The 17,881-nt window shown below is 30.1% G+C and overlaps 1 protein-coding gene across 5 annotated transcripts in view; it reads left to right on the forward strand.

The window, feature by feature from the left end:
- Window positions 1-17,881, forward strand: part of LOC100569721 (aminopeptidase N) — a 40,907-nt gene that overhangs the window by 5,600 nt on the left and 17,426 nt on the right. Inside the window, exons 1-4 of one of the 5 annotated variants that reach the window (XM_029488568.1) lie at window positions 5,076-5,294; window positions 5,373-5,495; window positions 7,882-7,926; window positions 17,397-17,490. The exons of 1 other annotated variant lie outside the window; for it this stretch is intronic. In XM_029488568.1, the coding sequence (XP_029344428.1) occupies window positions 17,474-17,490 (17 nt within the window). In that variant the 5' untranslated portion in view covers window positions 5,076-5,294; window positions 5,373-5,495; window positions 7,882-7,926; window positions 17,397-17,473. Of the gene's footprint in view, window positions 1-5,075; window positions 5,295-5,372; window positions 5,496-7,881; window positions 7,927-17,282; window positions 17,301-17,396; window positions 17,491-17,881 lie in introns of those variants that run through there. 3 more of the 5 variants (XM_003244750.4, XM_003244751.4, XM_008185267.3) reach the window with 3 other exon arrangements.

Below are 17,881 nucleotides of genomic sequence, written 5' to 3' on the forward strand. Positions count from 1 at the left end.
TTTTTATAATGCTTGTAATCAATTATTATTATAATATTGTAATATGTTTAAAAATTAAAATCGTTTAGAAAATAACAGACGAAGATTGTAATTATAGCTTATCAAACTATACAAATAATCAATTCACAATTATTATTTTATTTTATAGACTATAATAATAGCAATATGTTTTGTTTTTAATTGCCGTCGTGAATTATAGTTATCCATTTATTAGTTCATTATTATTGATTATCTAAAAATTATTACATTACGACCGTCATTGAAATTGTTAGTTACTCGAACATTTCGATGAATATTTCGATAAAAATGCCCGTCCGAGGCATTATTATGATAATAATATTATACCGACTATCCACGTCTTATTATGTCGCGATGCCAAACATTCGGGTAACGAGTAAACCGTGTGATGCGAAACCATTATTATTGTGGATGAGCCGAAAATCGCAATAAATAAATGTATAACTATATTTCATATAGTCTGTGGTATCACCGCGTACCTACTACGTGTATAACGATGTCAAATAATAATAATAATAAATAATAATATCTATCAATAAAGCGATATATTCTTCTCGCAGATCGATCAGACACGTCATATGAGTTAATGGCCTCTGTATACGTTTCCGTTTGCCCTACGGCCTAGTCCCCCCACCCCTCCATCCCTTAGATTATTATCTCGGCGTACGATGTATATAAATTATAAACTGGCGTTGGTTTGCGACCGAGGGTCGTTACAATAATGTGTGCTCACACATCATGCGAATGTATACATGGCGTAATCCGATGACAACGGATCACCTGGCCGATTCCCGAGGGACACCGCACGCTGCACACGCCGCCACTATAGTAAAACATTTTCCTCTCGTCAGCCGGGTTATATATCATTACTATTATTGTATTACTCACGACTATGATGACGTATTGTACCGCACGTTTAGCAAATAGACGTCGTCGCAGCCCGTAGGTATATGGTAGATGGTCAAGGGTGATCGCATTTGGGCGGAGCCTGTTTTGGAGCCCGAAATCGAACCGGCCGACTCCGTTACAACACATATCAAATATCAATCTTCTTTTTCTTCTTCTAATTATCATACAGTAGGTATATTACGAACACAAATAGTAAGGGGGATGGGGGAAGATTTTGAAATTTCCCAGAAAATATTCGAAGCGAAAATAATAAAGTTTTTCCGAAAAAACTTCTTCGTTCGTTGGGCTTGCGCATATTTTGAAACTACAGTGTGAGTGGAGCCGCGGATGTCGCAGCTTAGGACGCATAAAATCACTTTAGTCTTTAATATTATAGCGTATATTACCTCAATAGGTACCTACGCGTGTTTTATTTTATTTAAGTTTCCAATGCTAGGACGGACGTAGTCACGTAGAAGCGGTTTATAGTGTTTCATTATACTTTTTGGCTATTTTACGCTATTATTATTATGATATTTTTACTTTTGTACAATCTATATATATACTTACGTAGTATAATAATACGACGACGTAAAAAATTGTCAACAGCGACCAATGCGACGATACCTAATGTGAAATATATTACAAGTAGGTACCTCATTATGCGCGTGTCTATTCTGTGCGTATTTTTTCGTTTCCTTTTCTAACCACGCTCGTTTATGTTATATCGTTACGGCGGGAACTTATTATCAATATTGCGTGTCGTCACCGCGCCAGTAAATATTTTGATTATTTTCTCGACACAATAATATATAAACCGACGAGATTAAATAATGGCGACGGAATAATAAACGATCGGTGTTTACGGTCCGCGACGGGTCCATGACCGTGTCCATAAACGTCGCCGCCGAAAACCGTTAACGGTTCCGCGAAAAGCGCACACGATTATCGTCGCCCAAATATCTTGTGCTCACTGCGACACATAATTAATGTGTATATATTACATACGCGAGTGGTTGCACCGGCGTCGTTGGTTTCCCTCGGTTTGATACCCCAGTGTATATATTATTATTATTTACATATTACCTATGGTTACCACTTACCAGTGTGTCGTATCCACACAGATACGATTTATTATTGCAATGATAATAATATATGTATAGGCGTAACTACTATTTTTTTCTACCGTCGCGCGTTGGTACGGCGCATATTATTTATACGATTTACGCACCGAGTTTGCTGCAGTTGATCGGAGTCCTCGATATTATAATATGGGTTTTCTCACCAATTAATATACCTACTTAAGCGCGCTCGTCAACCCCAGCGACCTCCGCAAATTGAATAATAATAATACTAAATTGTGTTACCTATTAGCAGGTAGTAGGTATAATAGGTACCTATACGTATCGATGGCGCGTGTAGATGCGCTATAATTTTTAATCGCATAAGAATAAGAGTACCTACTTATACCGTGCACTGCAGTCCATATTATGCGTAGCCACGTAGGTATTATATCAGGTGAGCGATTTATATGTGCATTATCGAATCAATCAATACGATATTGTTATATAATATTATATACGTTATATGCGTTATATGCGTACCTATATATATATGCTCGCTGAAGCTTTGTGGTGAATGATAATTACCATGGTTATATAGTATATACCGCAAAGTACCTACTTATTATACATATGCCTGTACCTACGCACATTACAATTTGTTTAAATATAAAACGTTAATCCTATTATACAGCTATACGATATTGTACATAGGTACCTACCGGCGTAGGCACGTGGTCATGTACAGACGTATTTTTTTAAATATAATATATTATGTAAAACGGTGAAATACACACTAGGTACCTACGTATACGATACCATCGCGGTTTTAGTTTTCATTTCAACCCCTGGCTGTGTATACCCTGAAAATTATAATATAAATGTGAAACTTACAGTAACGAACTTCCATTTACTTAACAACGTTTTCTGTTCAACGGAATATTTTTCGAGAATCAAACCGATTTAGAACCAAATGTATTTAATTCTGTTCAACGAAACCGCATTTAATATAGTTTCAGTGTCACACAAATGTTTTGTTAGCTGGAATGAGTCCTTTAAGTGCAGAAATAACTTTTTAATATTTATAGATTTTAATTCTTGAATAATAGGTACTTATGGTCTAACTACATCTATATAGTTAGTTCAATACGGTTGCTGGCGTTAAAAGGTACTCCTTTTAATTTGATGACCACCAAGTCGAGGAACTTTTAATTCTTTACAAAATGTTTGCGGTTTTTAAGCTGCAAAGTGCTAAATATTATATTCCGATTTTACGCATGTCTTCAAACACATCAATTACATAATATGTTTTACCTTAATCATTTCACTCGATAAATCTGACTTTGAAGCTGAATGCGTATAAAATCCTTGTCTATACGAATTAATTGGTAACGGTTTCTAATGCAACTATAAATTCACTTCGTTTAACCGTACGTAGGTATAATAGGATAAATGATAAACAGACAACAGTATATTTTCTTCGATCGCAAAAAACACAATATTTCAGTGGTATTGATCATATTTTGTAAATATTATGTAATACCACAGTCCAGAGAAAAATAGTTTTATAAAAAAGGTAATTATGTGCGACGACGGGTCTTTCAGCTCCCAAAAAAACACTCTCGTTAAATCTACCTCTGGTTCACTATGTTAAAAACGAAATGTCGGTTACGTTCTTAATATGACGAGATTAACCTCTTGCATATTATACCCGTTTCTATTCTTTATAATATAACAAACTGCTCACCGTTGCATTGACGCTTAGGCATTACTCATATTATATACTATATAGTTATTATAAATAGGTATTCCTCGAAAAACATTTGAATTAAAACTAGGTTAGGTACTTGTTGACCGAACAGCAGAACAGGTCGTTTGAAACTTTTACATCTATTTTTCAGATTTTTAATATCTAAACTATATTATTATAACATTATGGTTAACAAATACGAAGACGACGAAAAAAATATATCTACCCAATAAAACCGTCCCGGCCGCAATATACATCAAAATAGAAATAGGTAGGTATTACGAGCAATCGATATTCGTAACAGATAAAACGGTTTTTTTTTTTACCGAACTGGGTGTCCTTGTATAAGAACTCACGTAAGAGTACGCTACACCCCCTTTTGAGTTTTTCAAACTTGTATAACTTTTTTTTTAATTCTGATATCGAAAAAATAAAAACGACCTTGCATGGTAAATGTTCTCCTCTTTTTAGTGTGAAAATTTGGTTGCTTAGCTTCGACTACAACTGCCTGAATGGTACTTACCAGCGAAAAACATGTTTTACAAAATGTTTTACAACACATAGCGTGCTCTTAATTTATTCGTCTCAATTCTATTCTGCGTACAACGATATACAAACGTTGAAAACATTTTTTTAATTGATATTATACACATATTTTGTACAGCACCAATCCCGGATATGGCCGACAGCACAATATTATATTGTATAGTGTTGTGTAGCACCTCTATATAGCGGTCAAAGAAGTACATTGTAGTGTGTGATATCGTGGTAAACGACTATTGAAGATGAAAAATGAATTACTCAGAAGAGTATATTCTCGTATATATTTGTGGCCTCGAGCCAACGTGTTCAGCGAATCGTCATCCACGTATCGCGCGAAACGCGTCGCTGTCGTCCGTTCATGCAAAGACGATATAATATTATAATGTACGGTAGTACGTCAAACTGTTATCAGTGTTTTTTTTTTTTTTAATGTTTTTCCAATTACAATACGTATATTATCATAATTATTATTATTATTATAATAATTATATTGAAATCAATATTTAAATGTTGAACATTAAGTAGTAAGTATTAAATACTAATGTACGTTAAATTCTAAATAGATTTAATATTAAGATATGCTTATATGTTATTATGTTTTACACTTTTACTTTTGTTGTACCTAAAGAAAAATAACTGTTCTGAGCCCTCATTGTGGGTGTATACTAATTATAAAACAAATAAATAAAATAATTTATAAACTATTATACCGTATAATTATTAATTATTATTGTTATACAATATCGCGGATGAGTTCTCCGGACACTGCGAATAGCGCCGCGCTCAGTCCGTAGTCTTGCCCCGACGACGGGCTTCGCGTTTAGGAGGGACCGCCACCACCGCTGCCGTCACCGCCGCCGCTACGGCCGCGCGATTAGTTTGGTCGCGCCGACAGTGTGCGCCGTATCCTCGACCGTACTACACGACGACGACGACGACGACGACACTGACGCCATCGCCACTGTTTCGAGGGACCATAATAACCATATATTGGTTACCGTCATATCAGCACGAGCACATCGGATACTATAGTTGTACGCAAGTTTTCGTTTTTGTCGATCAAGTCTGCGATAATAGTACATATTATACATAAAATATAAATATATATATAGGACATACCTTCAAGTCGGCCGCAGTCCATCTTCCCGACAAGTCACGCCACGGCGATGACCCATAGCTGATCCATTATTTTGCCGAACGACCGACACGCGCATTTCTCTCGTCCGACAACAATGGTAAGCTTTACGATCGACTTATAAATTGTACAGTATTATGTTTTATAATTTGTCGTCTACCGCCGCGGTATAGGTAATCATCTCGAAGAAAATCAGTATTATTATCCGTAGACGGGAGTATAAAGCGCTAGGTAATCGTAACGACGCTATACTTTAATTGTATACCAATTTACATAACGTCACTACACTATAATAATAAACACAAGCAATATAGGCAATGTAACGAAATACTATATAGAGTACTAGAAATTTTCGGTTAGCTTATAATATAGCAAAAATTGTAATTTGTATCCATACCTACAACCTTTATAGTTGTATATTATAACAAATGACAAATATTGTATTAAATTATTAAAAGATCTGAAAGATTTTTCTGTTTTATCTATATTATAACCATTTACGACAACCATCAACTTTTTTTTAAATGTTGACCGACTCACAATTTCCTCACTATAATCACATCCCGTTAGTGTCAGTACCATCTATCAATTTTCGATAAGACTGTTTTTAGTTGTTTACGAAAAATACATGACATACGTGGACCAAGTCTGCCGTCTGAAAATACAAGAAAATAGGGATGAACATTTGAACAAAAAATGAATAAATACTCAACAACTGAAATTATTAGACAAAAAAATGTTAAAACCAATTGGCGTGAAAAATTTAAAAAACGTTAAAAGTTGCTTGGTACATTAAAAAAAATTACCATTAGCGATAGCGAGCAACTTTTTTGGGGGGGAAGTAACTGTAGTTTTAACGCGATGCAAAAATACAGTATTATGGGATCCCGACCACCTACTGATTATAATATTCTAGACTGCTTTAATTAAAAATAATTGTATCCTTCCAGTCTTTCGTACCTCAAATTTCACCACAATTTCCGCTTTATTAGTTATTATATAACATGAGTAGTGAGTATACCTATAACCTACATATTATGACCAGATATCTGCTCAGTCCACGGACATGGATGACTGGACTTAACCATATACTTAAAGGCTTGGATTTCGAGATTTATTATTATTAAGAACAACTTAGACTATATTATAAAAGTTGTAATATGCTAATATTGTCCAATAAATGTAGATGGTTTTTTATTTACATGTTTTGGTAATATTTTCTTTGTATTCTTTGTTATACTGAAATATAATATATTACATATATATGCACCCTCGTCTTTCGTGTATAACCCCTCCCCCAAATAGGATTCCTGGATCCGTTTTGTTCTCTCATCTTATATTCTTACGGATTATCAGATTATATTATACTTTGTTTAAACAATATTGAATAACAATAACACATTTGTACAAATTAAAATAGTGTATTTGTTCGTAAGTTTAGATGGCCATTACCTGAAAAACTTTTTTTTTTAAGATTATTTAAATATTGAATTGAATTTGTTATTTGTTATTTGAAATCAAATTATTAAAAATAATAAAACAAAATTAAATGTAAATCATATTAGGGCTTATAAAAACGAAATATTCTAAACCTAAAAAGTTCATAAAATATACATAAAAACAAAATATTATATTCTTATGTAATAAATTATATTTTTATGATGGTTGATAAAACTACAATAATTTTTTTACTTGTGTCTGTAGTGAACTGATTTAGTATTACTGATAATTAGTGAAAACATTTTGTAAATATTCGAAAATATGAATTACAAAATCTCCTATATTTTTAGCTCCCTTATAGATTATACTGCTATATATATATACTTCCAAAATGTAAATATTTTAGATCAAATCGTTTTCTTAATGCTAAATAAACAATAGTAAAAAAATGAGTGTTCTTCGTAACTTCAGTTTAAAAGACCTATTCCAGCTATAGATGCTGTCTATTCAATTTAATAAACAAGAATTGCTTTGTGCAACACCTGTAGGTTTAACTGTTTGTATAAATTAATAATTAATTTTTTTATCACTATAAAAAAAAGTATGATATATAAAGTATCTACCTATTTTTGCGTCCTCTGTCTAAATATTGATCAACAAATTGTTATCTTATCACCGATGATTTGGCTATACCACTATAATTTGAATTTAATTTTTAACAGAGGTATCACTTAAAGGGGTGCATATATGCGCATATGTGCATTTGCCACATCCTAGATTTTATGGACTGGTTAAATTTTTGAAGCCAACCATTTTAAGAACGACTAGAAATGGTGACCCAGAAGTTATATATAACCGTAAATCGTTTTAATTTTTTAGAAACAATTTGCGAAGAAAATTATATTAGGGAAACTTTAATAGTTGATTGATATGTCTCTTACAATCACGATTTACGTAGATCGATATCCTTTGTTTATTTATACATATACATTATATACATATTATTATGTAAAATATTACAATTTAAAAATTCTAATATATTACAGGAATAATTGAAATATAGTCGAAAAAAAGTCAACGTTTAAACACAGGTTATCCTTTTAACTTCAAGTTTGAATTTTTGATGATATGTTATTTCATTCTAATATTAAATCTAACATCACACATTGGTGCTGCTAAAGTGCTAAACAGAAATTTGCTATGTTACTCCACGTGGGTTAGTGAAAGAAAATAAACAATGCGTTGAGTGTTGACATCCTCTATCCAACTAACATAAAAAAAAATCTATGGTTTTGCAATAAATGTAAACAGTAAATCGTCTTATGACTGATTTACAATTAATATATATTATTAACAACAGTAAGCTTATTATATTATGTGACTCGATATTGTTTGAAGTATATTCTGTATTTCTATGTGATTATTTGTGTATACTGTGTTAAGTAATAATTCTATCATCGTGTTACCTTTATAATTTATATTTAGACTTTAGAGTTCCTAATAAGTAATACGTAGGTAATAATAATGTGACTGATTAATAAATAATAATAAAAATTAAAAATAGGTATTATGTTAATTACATATATATTTATATTGGAGCATAACCTTTTCATTATTACCAAAATATGTTTGTTAATATTTGTACCAATTGCAGTACAGGACGTGAAAATAAATAGAAACGCGTTAGATGCTGAATAAATATAATGATTATATACTTATATTACAAATTAGAACCACTAGACTTTTCGTTTACATAATATTTAATTTTAATAGTATAGGTATCGAAATTCGCAATGTATACAAATTATACTGTATAACGAATTATGATGCATTTATTTATTCAAAAGAGTTTCTAATTGTCATATAGTATGCATGTATGTAATACGACAATAATTAATAGTAGATAAACAGTACAAAATGTACAACAATTATTATCATGGCATATGACTTTATGAGTCGTATCCATTATAACTATAATATATAGTGATGCTATATTTTACGCGTATTGAGACACTTAGTATTACATACGATATACATAATTTAAGTTGTAGGTACAACACAGGTAAGTATCTTATATATATTATTTGGGACTAAAACGTTGATGTAGGTACTTCCAGCAATTGTTATGATGTGTATAAAATGGGTTTAAAACGATACTACCGGATATTCTGATGTTATTCTCATTTTGATTTTTTTGATTTTAGTGCATTTTTGCACGACTTTTAAAATCGTCTTTGATTTGTTTTTTTTTTTCATTTTTTTTTCTTGTTTTTATACAACACGACCGGATGCCGGAAAACTAGTAGCCTTCACTTCCTTTTTATCGGCAACTATAAACACAATAACCGATATAATTTGCGAGAATTCATTTCAAATATTTTGACCCGATAGCATACATAGAGCTTCGCGTACTTATATGGTACTAAATCCACAGCGGAAGGAAACATGTTATTTGACACGCATTATAATACACAATGAGTTTAAATCCTGGGAAGGGTTAAGACCAATGTAACCTCCAAAGTATTATACAATAACTTTAAATATTTTAAGGCTTTTAGATGGATAATTACTTAAGAACTAAAATCATTCTTATATTTCAATTTTCCTGAATATACCTAATGAAGAAAAAAAAAACTTTTCTTCATAATTTGATTTTAACATTACACAGTCAGTTAATATTACATAAAATTAGAAGTGAATGTATTGTAATGAACATTGTTTTTCTCAATAATACACTGATATAGCGTAACATATATTATTATTTTCGTGAATTTTATGCAAAAATGAATGTGATTATAACACAGATAAATATTTTTTTAAAAGAAATTCAATAATTTACGAGTTATCAATAAAACAAATTATTATCTAATATATTTCTTTATAAAAAAAGTATTTACATCATACCTATTTCGTTTACAAACTTTCGTGGCATATAAGGGTAATAGCATACAACATAATATATTTTAATGTTATAACTTATGATACAATCAGGTTTGTCGTTATTAATTAATGTTTCAGACTACGTATTATTGTTTTATAATTCAATATAATAAAATCTCTGTGTGATACAAATAAAATAATAAATTATCTTAAGAACAGATTAATAAGAGTGTTTCGATTTCATAATTGCAAATACATTTTTATAATCCAACTAAAGAAGTAAAGACCCCAAAAAAGTTAGTATAATATTTTAAAATTAATGATTTATTTAAGTTTTAACTTGGTATTAATTAGACCTAAATAAACATTAAAATATTAAAAGGTTTTTTCATATTTAGAACACGACATTTTATAAAAACGTATACCTATCATATAATGATAATAATCCAATAATAATGAATGGTTATGTTAATTAAACGAATGGTTATGTTCATAGTCATTTTTCCTTGTAATATAATACTAAATACAGCATAGTTTGAACCAGAGAAGACTTAAAAATGTACTTAATCATTATAATATAAATAATATACAGAACGATTGATACATTTTACTAAATTTATTTCATTATAATATACCTATTACAGTAAATTAACTGCAATATTGTGTTATTAAATTAATTAGTCTTGAAGTCATAAAAACCAAGTAATTTTTCAGAACTCTATAGCATCAGTCGCCCACCCGCGTGCAACAACTAGTTTATTCGGATGTTTACTTTCCTAACAAATTGTATCAAACTATCACCGCGTAGATTTCAATAAATATCATACGACATAAAAAATGTTTCTTCCCGGTTTAATTTAAATTGTATGCATACCCTCAAACACGAAGTACCGGTAACCATACAATGCAAGTATGTCTTTACATCTTTACCATGTGAACAATATTTCAATAGATATATTGTTCACAAAATGTACGTGCATAATATTTTGTAAGGATGTGCCAATGACCCTAGCATACCGGCTCTGCAGGTTTCATCACAACACAATATTATTATATAATCGAAGTATATATCTACCTTGACCAATAATCAGAATATTCATTAACAATTAATGCATTAGTGGCATGTCGATGCACTTGTTCTCGTTCATATTATAATAGAACAAATGAAAATAAACAAACATACGCAAACCACGACGAAACTCTGAATTGTGGGAAATATTTTTTGGTAATGGTACAGACAGAAATAATTTAAGTAAATTCTTATAGTAAAAATGTGAAAGGGCTGAGTTCATTTACCTACAACTGTATAACATAATATAGGTATAATATATTATTATGATAAAAAAATATTTTGAAATTTAACTGATTTTAGTATCTTTATAGCTGCAGCTAATAATATTATTTATCATCACGTGTCGGTGTCGTGATATTATTATATAGATTTAACACAGGGAGATTCACCACAAATCTTCTTTTGTACTTTAATAATTTTTTTATCACAATTTCAACTTTTGGAGTTTTTAAGTTCACTTAAAGATTATATATTTTATAAGTAATTAGATCTATTTTAGTAATTAAGCATTATCCTGTGACAATCAAACTTATTTTTTTTAAATAAGACAACTTAGAAACTACTTGTTCGAATTTTAATTTAGTTAAATAGGTACTTCGAAATCATCTAACAAATTACCTGCTTAACAATCTAGAGTAAAGAACGCTGATTCTCATCTGAAAAAATAAGTTTGTGTTGCCGCAGGACACTCCTTCGACGGAATACAAATCTAAATGCCCAATTAAATAATATTATGGTATTTAACTGTACTTGAAAGTCTCAAAAATTAGAATTACAATTGGTACATTTGTTATAATATTATTAAAGAAATAAATTGGGATGAGCGTGCACGGTGAAACATCACGTACAATTTATGCAATATTATAATATATTATGGCAATCATAATTAATATGCTATATATTTATTTTGTCAACTTTAACTAATTTTACCGGAGTAAAATGTTAGATATACATATAAAATGGTTAACTGAAACATTATATTTTATAGTTTACTGTACCTATAATGTACCTACCTACCTACCTATAATATTATTATATATAGTAAAATATCGATTTATGATTTTTGTTTGAAATTTTAACGATTTATGAGAATAAATTTGATTTTGTTCGTCATTCCGAAAGTGACTGAGACGTTAATATGATATTACATTATTCGAACGGGGTCTGCTCCTTCGGCACTTGGCATTCCGTACGGTTCTCCGGCCGTACAGTGCGAATCGTAAAAGTATACTTTACTATACGAAACAGTAAAGTTGTAGTACGCTACCATACTGCTATGTATTACTGCGTTAAATAATCATTATACTTTAATCCAATTTGGACGAAATACGCGTACTGCAACCACCGAGTAATACGCGTTTATTATCATCTTGCAGCTAGCATTCGGTAATGCCTACAACTACGTCTGACTACGACGACGGCGGCGGCAGTCTTTAATCATATTTTAGGACAGTTGATAAATTCTCGAGGCGTTTGGGTTTCCTTATCAATCATGGGTCGGATACATAAACGCGCAGTGGATTCCGGTACAACACCGTATATAATATATATGTACTTATATAATATATAATAATATAATAATATGTATATATTATTGTATTTCGTATACATATATAAATACCGTCGGGTGTTGAATAATTCCGTCAGTCCCATTTAAATACAATTCGAGGCTTCCCGTTTAAATTATACCGAAATGGCGGATTCAATTAGTCTTAATTTTCAAGGTCCCTGTATAACATTATAATATTATATATCGTTGTACGGCCGCAACACAGCCGCAGCACGACGTATAGTATTGTGTAGGCTCGCCCGTTGATAATAATGTTATAATATTATGTGTGCCGGCTCCGCCAGCCGAACTTTTACGCCGCTCTCGTACTCCTATATATAGAAGTGCCTTTATAAGCCACAATAATATAATATATATACGCTTATATCGTCGTAGGCATTATATTATTATTATTATACGATGTCCTTTCACTCCGCCGGCGACGTTGTCGCAGTCTCAGAGAAAACTGCCCTCGATACACGCGGCTGCTGCTGTAGCTTGACGACACATCACTTATTAGAAAGCCATCGGTTCCGTTTTTTACTTTTTACAACTATCTGCAGCAGCCCACCGGTCGGGCAGTATCTGAAGTTATTTTCTCACGCGTTATGATATCGTATATATTAGGTTCCCTAGCTATAGGTAGGTACCCGCATATAAATCGTGTGGATTTCAAACTCGATCGATCATGCCAATTTTGTTTTATCCTCCGCAAATAAAAACCCGTCCGTTCTTTGTCAAAACAATAATTTTATATAAATTACAATAATAATATTATCATTGTCGATCGTTTTCACATGTATATACCATTGATCATGAATGCTATAATATTCATATAATCAATGCCGCTATAATAATACCTAGGTATGTGGATTTTACTTAATATTATTTTTGCCATTCGTCTGTGTATAGCAACAAGTGTTCGCTTGACATCAAACGTTTCATTGATATTTTGTTATTGCTGCATCTGCTGAAAATACGCCTCGATGGTAGTTTTTTTTTTATCAAACTACATAATAAATAATATTTATTAAAATTGTTATGATTTATTGTTGTTAATATTAATTCGTGTACAACGAAATTGACTATAATGATAGTTAATTTTAGTATACCTACATATGTTTTTCGTCACGACATTTTACAATAATTCGCTCGTGATAGTTTTATAACGCTGGTCGAATCAGTTAAAATATTATACATATTACATAATATAGTGCCAACTGCAACCACTAAGCATCTGAAGATCGACCACGCTAGTTCATTCGTTCGGTCCGTTCAATAATGCTCAATAATGGTAACGTTGTTTTTGTCTGTCGTTTTACGATGATAACATACTAATGTTTACATACTAATTATTATGTATATATTATACTATACCTACCTTTTTAAGTTTTTAAACAATAATAGTAATTTTCAAAAAACAATTTTGATGAAAATATATATTATGTACAACTAGATACAGTGGATAATCCATAAATATACAATATAATATTGTGGAGCCCTTGAAATCTGAGGCGCTTAGGCACTGTCCCACTTGGCCCTACGATATCTATGCCACTGAGTTGATTGTTAAAAAATATTATGTCAAATCCGTTGACGTCTTTTAGCTAACATGCTGTAAGAAGCAACTTAATTTAAAGCATTATCCAAACGTATAAGGTCATTGTAAATGGTTTCCGCTCCTAAATGACCCTTCTTGTATTATCATTTTTCCTAGCGCCGCTCTTGGCATTTGCTCTCTTGGTTTGTCAAACCACACGTTTTGCGAAATTTATTTAATCTCAACATTTCATATTACATTTATCTCAAGTGTATAATTGGTAATTGTATAGGTGTAATAAAATATGTATTTATGTATATATTTATCATTTTATCGTCTATTATAAAAAAACAAATTTATCACAAACATTTTTTTTCGATAAAACATCTATTAATTTTTCGAAGGAAAAATACTGGGAGGCAAGTTTGGATAAGGTATTTAGAAGTTTTTGTTTTATATACACATACCTACTGCAGAGTGTAACAAAAATAACTAGCAATGTAGTTATTAAACAATTTGTAATAACTTTTATTTTATTCTAATAAACTATTTTAAATTGAATAATTATGATTATTGTTAATTATCAACATATTTTAAATCGAAATTTAAATAATAATAAGAACAAAATATTTTACAATGTAGTTGTGGTTAATTATATTTTGCAGTTGATTCTATCACATTCGGTAATTTTTATAGGTATTAAATTAAAACAAAAGATGATGATTGATGAGTATACTTTTTAAAAATAAAATCTAAAGAAAAAGTAAGATACTATAATAGTTAGGTACTACCGATTCTTTGGTGAAATGTAAATATAATATTATAATTAATAGCGTATAAGACGGTTGAAGATATTATGCATAGATTTTAAATGATGTTTTGGTTTTTAGCGATTTAGAAACTTGAGCCTTTTTAAAAAATGAATTTATATTTAAATTAATAGCTTTATTTAATAATTAATAATTTGTATTTTATGTAATAACATCATTTCGGATTTCTATACATTTTGAATAATATGAGTAATAATATGATCTATTACAACTACCTACCTATTATTTTGCGCTAACGAAGTACAGTGACAAAATAATATAATAATTATTAATAATAATATGGATTATGGATCGATTACTAATTTTATCAGTTTCCGTGTTAACGAATAGTGTTATATTAAAGTTTAATTTACTTTTAATTAATAATTGTGTGATATGTGTTTATATTATAGGAAGGGTAAGGTCAGTCAATTCTTTTCATTGAAGACAATCAATGAATAAAATCTAAATGAACCGTTCCGTTTTAACACGTAACGTTCATGCAATTAAAACATAGTCATCAAAGTTAAATTACTTCAAGTGAATTTGAATTGGTTAATTCTAAGTAACAATTTAGAAAATATTACACAATAATATTATTACATCTTAATCTACATCGTCAATTTGAATTTCCTCAATCAACAGTTTGGATTTTTTTAATTATTATTTTTTTTTTAAATATATAATAGTTATTATAATTTATATATTTTAGCAATTATTGTTATATTAACGGATACAATTTAAGCGTAAATAAATTATTTTTAATTAATATCATCCAATTATTACTATAACTATCAAAACTTATAGTATTTATTAATTTATTTCCTTACAGCTATTTCATTTTACCATCCTAATTATCCTAATTTCACAAAAATATAATTTGATTTTAATTTTAGTTCTGACGCATATATTATGAGATATTAGCTCTATATCGAAGTGATAAATTTAAAAAGACAATAATTATTTTATAATTACAAAATTAAAATTATACTATAGTCTATAAACTACACATACCATGAAGTCTGTCCGAGTAGAGATTTATTTTGTCATTTAATGCACAAATTGCTCATATTTTTTCACTAAAAATCTTAACATAGAATATCAGTTTAAACTTTAAACCGATATTGAGCAACTTAATGCAATTAATTTTTGTAGGCACAGCTCGTGGTTAACAGCTAAATATATAGTATTTACGATTATACAATACTATTATAATATACATCTATGAATTATTATGACATACCACATATACGAATTATTTTTTATTTCAAGTAATTAATGTATTGGACTATTATTATTTGTGAATTTACCAAACTATATTATAATTACGTCATTGATTGATGTCGACATTTATTATTTAAAATATATTTAATTATAATATGAAAACAAGATAGATTTTTAGATTTTGAGCGGAGCGAGGAAGCTATGTTTTTACAATGGTGTTTATTTTTTTTTTATTTTTTTTTTATATCCTGTATACAAAATTTCTTCCAGAAGGAGTGCTTCGATTTCAACATATAGTACCTTATCTTTTAGCAAATTTGATCAAGATGGTACTTTAAAGAAGTCATTTTTCGATTTTCTCAATAGTTATTTAATGCCATAAGAAAAACCACCAGAAAATTACGAAAAAACGCTAAAAATGGGATTTTAATTTCTAACGCTTTGCTTATCACCATAGAAACGAATAAAAAATTATAATATTTTAATACTAATTCAACTTACATGATAAAATAAATAATAACAAAATATAAAATATACAGACTGACAAACCGTCTCCGCTCAGAATCGTTTTTCTTATACAATTATATTATATCATTGAGTTCAAGTCTAATACGATCCATTAGGTATACAATGACCCACTTGTAATCTACTGTACAGCAGAACGACATCCACTTACCTGCTTTTTTTAATTTAAATTTTATCTTTTTCAGTTTTGATTAATTCATACTACACATTTCTACCTTATAGTTTATACGTACTTCCTTATATATTAGGCATAAAATTAGGCATTGTATTAGGAACATTGAATTTACTTACGCGGCTCTTAATATGCATATTAGTATATTACATATATACGATGTACATTGCACTGTGATGTATGCCAAATATTTAATTCTCGCCGGTAGACAATAGTAGTTGTTGTTTATGTTGTCGGAAGTTGTATCTCAATATGAACCATCTTCATCAACAACCTGTGTGGTAAACCGAAAAACCACCGACGCCGAGCGGAATTGCCATGCTGGTAGTATAGTCGTCTCCTAAACCGAAAATCGAAAACAATGAGCGTATTGTTGTGAAAAACATAATATTTTTTGATATATATTGTTTTACACGTGATATTTAATATGCACGAAACCTTATACGATGTACACGTGTTTTGAATCATTTCAGTGGGGGTACTATTAATATTTTGCACGCACAGAGACAGAGTTTGTGTGCATTCGAACTAGACATGTTGCTTGATCATTTTGTCGTCTCGCATCTGTTTAAAAACTAATATTATGCATTGATCGTTATTATTAAACTAATAAATAATAATAATAATAATAATTTTAAAAATAATTTTAATCATTTATTGGTGTTGTTATTAATTTGTGTACGACAAAATTGCGGTTTGTTTGTTTTTTTTATTTTTATTTTTATTAATTTGTTGTTACATTTTTCATGTTCGGTTCATTGATTTTACTTTATGTTTACAACGAATACAGAGGTTCTCGCTGAATGTCACTTAAGACATTCGCTCAAGATCACCGCGCTGCCCCGTAAATCAATCAACTAAGTTCAAATGAAATACAAGTTCAAGTAATTGTTGTTTGTTTGTTTGTACTATATGCATGAAAATCATAATCGTATTAACTTTTAGACAAAATAAATCTGCCATAATATATTGTAATATATTAAAATTGTATTTGTTTGGCACGTTCTCGTGAATGCCACAATTAAATTACTAATACATTAAGTAATATAACATAATATCTGTACCTTCATGGCTACATTACAACTATCAGTTATTCTCACGTGATTTATTCTCACTATTTTTTGTTTATATTAATTAAAAATATTTACAATCCGTTTGTTATAACATCAAGCAATTTGTATACAAGTATACCTAATATAGCATTAGGTATCAGTGGCGCAACTAGAGTTCAAATCTTGGGGGCGCTACAAAAGGTAAACCGTTATATGGCCGTGG

The sequence above is a fragment of the Acyrthosiphon pisum genome, chromosome A1 (assembly GCF_005508785.2).
Source record: "Acyrthosiphon pisum isolate AL4f chromosome A1, pea_aphid_22Mar2018_4r6ur, whole genome shotgun sequence".
Taxonomy (NCBI): domain Eukaryota; kingdom Metazoa; phylum Arthropoda; class Insecta; order Hemiptera; family Aphididae; genus Acyrthosiphon; species Acyrthosiphon pisum.